This window comes from Aphis gossypii, unplaced genomic scaffold (assembly GCF_020184175.1).
Source record: "Aphis gossypii isolate Hap1 unplaced genomic scaffold, ASM2018417v2 Contig00566, whole genome shotgun sequence".
NCBI classification, from domain to species: Eukaryota; Metazoa; Arthropoda; class Insecta; order Hemiptera; family Aphididae; genus Aphis; species Aphis gossypii.
In genome coordinates, this window is record NW_026083166.1 from 17,470 (window position 1) to 21,921 (window position 4,452).

The 4,452-nt window shown below is 33.1% G+C and overlaps 1 protein-coding gene across 1 annotated transcript; it reads left to right on the forward strand.

Annotated features, from left to right (window-relative positions):
• Nucleotides 1-3,618: 3,618 nt before the first annotated feature.
• On the forward strand, nt 3,619-4,236 carry LOC126554638 (histone-lysine N-methyltransferase KMT5C-like). Its single transcript, XM_050209698.1, has one exon. It carries the CDS (start codon nt 3,619-3,621, stop codon nt 4,234-4,236), a length of 618 nt encoding a protein of 205 aa, XP_050065655.1.
• Nucleotides 4,237-4,452: the final 216 nt, after the last annotated feature.

A 4,452-nucleotide genomic window follows, 5' to 3' on the forward strand; every position in this document is an offset into this window, starting at 1 on the left:
CAAGTGCTCCAACAAAATTCTGTCAATGAAGTTTTTAAAATGTCATCATTAACCGAAAAAACTAGAATTGCTGAATTGAAACTTACTGCTCTTTTTGCTACAAATAATTTGCCATTTTCTTTGTCTGACACACTTACCCCTCTACTGAGTACAATATTTCCTGATTCTAAAATTGCCAAAAATTTAACTTTGAAAAGAACTAAAGCAACGGCAGTTATGAAAAATGTATTAGGAAATAACTTTTTAAATGAACTGTGTGATACACTAAAACAGCCTGGTACTTTTTACTCACTAATAATGGATGAAACTACAGATATTTCTGAAATCAAACAGTGTGCCGTTGTCATAATATATTTTGATACAAAAACAATGACTGTAAAAACTCAGTTTTTGGATATGGTTGAAACAGTTTCAGGTAAATCATATCCTTTTAATTTATAACTTAAATATTACATTATCTAATAAGTTATTATTTTATTTAGGAACAGCTGATGATCTGACGGACACTCTTCTGAAATGTATTTCAGATAAAGGTTTAGAGAAAAATATGATGGTTGGATTTTCTTCAGACACAACAAATGCCATGGCCGGACAGACAATTTCACTCTGTTTTTACAAACTTGAAAACTGCTGTTCCAGGTATTGCTTGTATTAAGTGTTCTTGTCACATGATTCATCTTTCTGCATCCAAGGCTTGTCTAAAACTACAACGTCCAATTGAAGATTTATTGCGCAACGTGGGATCTCATTTTAGTAGGAGTCATGCACGTCAAACCAAATACAAAGCTTTTCAGAAATTTTTTCAAGTGGAAATACATAAAATATTGTCACCATGTACAACTCGTTGGCTGTCACTAAAATCGTGCGTTGATAGAGTATTAGAACAATTTACTGCTCTCAATGAATATTTTAGACTGGTAAATTTTTAAGATCCCTCAAAATTAACTGAATTAATTTATAGTACCATGGAAAACTCTTTTAGTATAATCTACCTCGAATTTATGTCATATTCACTTGGTCTTCTGACAAATTTCAACACTTTGTTTCAAGGTGAAGGGCCTCTACTACATTTACTAAAACCTGAAATTGAAAAGTTGTTGAAAACTATTAGTATGAATTTTATGACTATTAAGTATATAAGAAACCTTGATTCAATCATGAATGTTTTTCCTAATTTTTCACGATATTATCTTCCATTAAATGAAATTTATATTGGTATAAGTGCAACTGATTCGATAACAAATTTAAAAAACAAAAATGTTGTTAACTCAAATGAAATATTTAAGTTTTTTAAATCATGTCAAGAGTTCTATATAGAACTTGTAGTGGACATAAGATTCGTATTTGACGACTGGGTGTTTGAATGTATAACTATAACTAATCCAGATTTAGTAAAACTATTCAATACTAAATCATTAGCTAATATACTAAAAAGATTCCCAGTACTAAATAATTTCATTGAAAATGGACAAGAATTGGACAAGGAATGGAGAGAACTAGCACTATGGAATTAGAACCATCAAATTCAAATGATATTATGGAATTCTGGAGGAAAGTATTTTGTTTGAAAAATTCTTTAGGTGAGATATATTTTCCAAACATTCTATTCATGATAAGACTCTTATTGGCTTTACCGTTTTCCAATGCATCAGTTGAAAATTTATTCAGTGATTTTAAAAACATCAAAACTATGCATCGCAATAAACTTAAAACTGATTCATTGGTAGGGATTCTCAGGAAAAAACATTCCGTTGTGGATTGTATTGATTTTAAGCCTTCAGCTGCAATGGTTAAAAGCAAGACTTAGGACTCCTCTAATATCAGAGAGCAACAATGATGCTATTTTTTTTTTTTTTTACAGAATCAGTTAAGTATTTTAAAATTGTTATTATAAAGAAAGTTGTGATATTATTATTATTTCATATTATATAAAATGTTATGTATAATAAATATTATATTAGTACCAAATCCAAGATGTGATATTGTTCTTTGGCTAAAAATGTTATTGTTTATTGTTATAACTTATAAGTTGTAAAAATAATATACATTTAACATGTATTCATGTATAATCCAAGTTGTGATGGTTTTATATTTACTCAAAAAATATAGTTGAAGTGTTGAGTATTTATTTGTATATTATTGGTTTATTCACCATAGGATAAAAATAAAGAATGATAAGATGTTATAATTTTAAATACATATTGCCATATTGGAAATCAATTTAACAATAGGTAAGTCAAAAAACATGTAAAAGCTGTAAAATATACTTATACACTACCTAGTTTAGGTTGTATACGATTGTGTATGGTAATTTGGTGTTTAGACGCTTAGTCGTTTAGTACATTAATTTAATATGCATATTACAGTATATGTCTGTAATAGAAGCCTAATACATATAATAGGACTGCTGAAGTCTTAAACTGTAATATTATGTATTTTTGTTTATACAATATGGATTGTTGAAATATAGTACTTGCGAGCGAAGCGAGCGCGTTATATTTCTAATGTGGTATTTGTAGTGGTAAAATTGATGAGGTAATGTGGTAATTGTGGTAATTTTGTTATCATGAAATGGTAATATGACATTTTGAATTCGGCAACACTGATCGCCAGTGCGCAGCCATGGAGGGTCGTAGAATTATTTCGTAAACGGCTATGGGGTGTGAGCGATCACGTGCATAACATATCAAAAATTACCTCCCCTTTTTTTAATTAAGTATGTCTCGGTCAGGTTTCAACCCGGGTGTCCCGTTATACCACCAAATATTTTGTTTCAAGACCCTCTAAATAGTCCCCCAATAGTTGGCATACTTTTGACCCCCCTCATTTTGAGTTCAGTATAACTCGGCTGGAATTCAAGTTAAAGACCTCGGATTAAGGGGGAACCCTTCCTTATGTTAAGGACTACCATTTTCCACTTTCGTGGTGTTTTGATTTTTTGTTGAGTTTTAATTGACTAACTTTTATTTTTGTTTTCCAATTTCGAAATTTTACAATTTTATTACCAAGGGCCTTCAGTAAGTATACGAGTATTTTATTTATTTGTTAATTGTCATTTCATGGGACTTTTCATGTTTTTTTATTATTCAGACTAGTAGTGCAGGCCAAGATTTCGGCGATGTAGTTGTTGAACCCGAGAACGTAAGTTTATCACGTATATCTAATAATTTTTATACTCGCAAGTTCACGTTTTATGTCTGTGTTGATATTTGTTAATGAATTTTGATTTTACAATTTTACGTTTTTTAGGAATCGCGGCCGCCGCCAACTTCCGACATGGTGAGTGAGATTTGGTTAGGTTAAAATTCTGCTATAGATTATAAATAATACGATATTAATAAACAAAATAGAACTTAATGTATTTATTTAAAGTCTGGCAACTGAATTGTAGAAAACATGATAATTTAAATATTAATACCAACGGGCGACGACAACAACAATAACAACAATAAAAGTAATATTATGTATTCATTTTATTTCAAGACTTTTGTGCATAGTAGACGATATGTGCACTAGGGACATTTTGGACCGTCATTTGGGTTTTGTCACTCATAAATCCCAAGAAGAAACTTTCGCCACGTTTTAAAATAGGACCTACGCTATTTAAACCAACAAAAGATGATGTACATCGATGCGTGCGCTCCATCCTCTCGTTTCACCATCAAACGGCGTGCAATGTTCGAGGAGGACGGCGATGTTGGTGCCAAGATAATGGCTGCAAAGGATTTGAAGAGTGGCACTGTGATTAATGAATTGTGTAGTAGGCTGGTGACGGTTAGAGAATCATTTTTGAAGCCTGGGCGAAATTATTTTTCTGTCGTCCACAGCAACTACAGTAAGAAGTCACAGTTATGGTTGGGTCCAGCTGCTTACGCAAACCACGATTGCAAAAGCAATTGTGACATTCGTTATCTACGGAGCAGTGTGGCGTGCCTTTGTACCAACAGGCCAATTCGTGTCGGTAAGGAGATCACGGCTTTTTACAGGCATCATTATATTGATGCAAATAATGTGCATTGCCTTTGCACGACTTGCAAGGAAAAAGTGGAAGGTGCGTATGGTAATACTGAACTTCCATTAGTAGCAAAACCGTTTCTGCAATGTGCCCATTGCCCTGCGAGGTTCCTATTTAAATCGTGGTTGGTGTGGCATCTTTCGAGGTACGTGCACATTGATAAGTTTGCATGTGAAGAATGCGGTGAGTCTTTCAGCAGGAAATCATCGTTGAAGAGGTGAGCCAAAGGCCACGATTACTCATTGAAAAATTTCCCATGTACGCTATGCCCAAAGTCCTTCACACGAAAAGAAGATGCCGCTCACCACGAGAACATCGTTCACCTTAAATTGTCAACTCAGAAATGAATGGATTGTGAGTTGACATTTAAGTCCAACAAGGAGATGCAGTATCACCACAACCGCTGTCACACTGGATTAAGTGTGAGCAGTGTGATG

What these genes read in the sequence shown, in the direction of transcription:
- LOC126554638 (XM_050209698.1), top strand. Translation starts at nt 3,619, where the DNA reads ATGATGTACATCGATGCGTGCGCTCCATCCTCTCGTTTCACCATCAAA.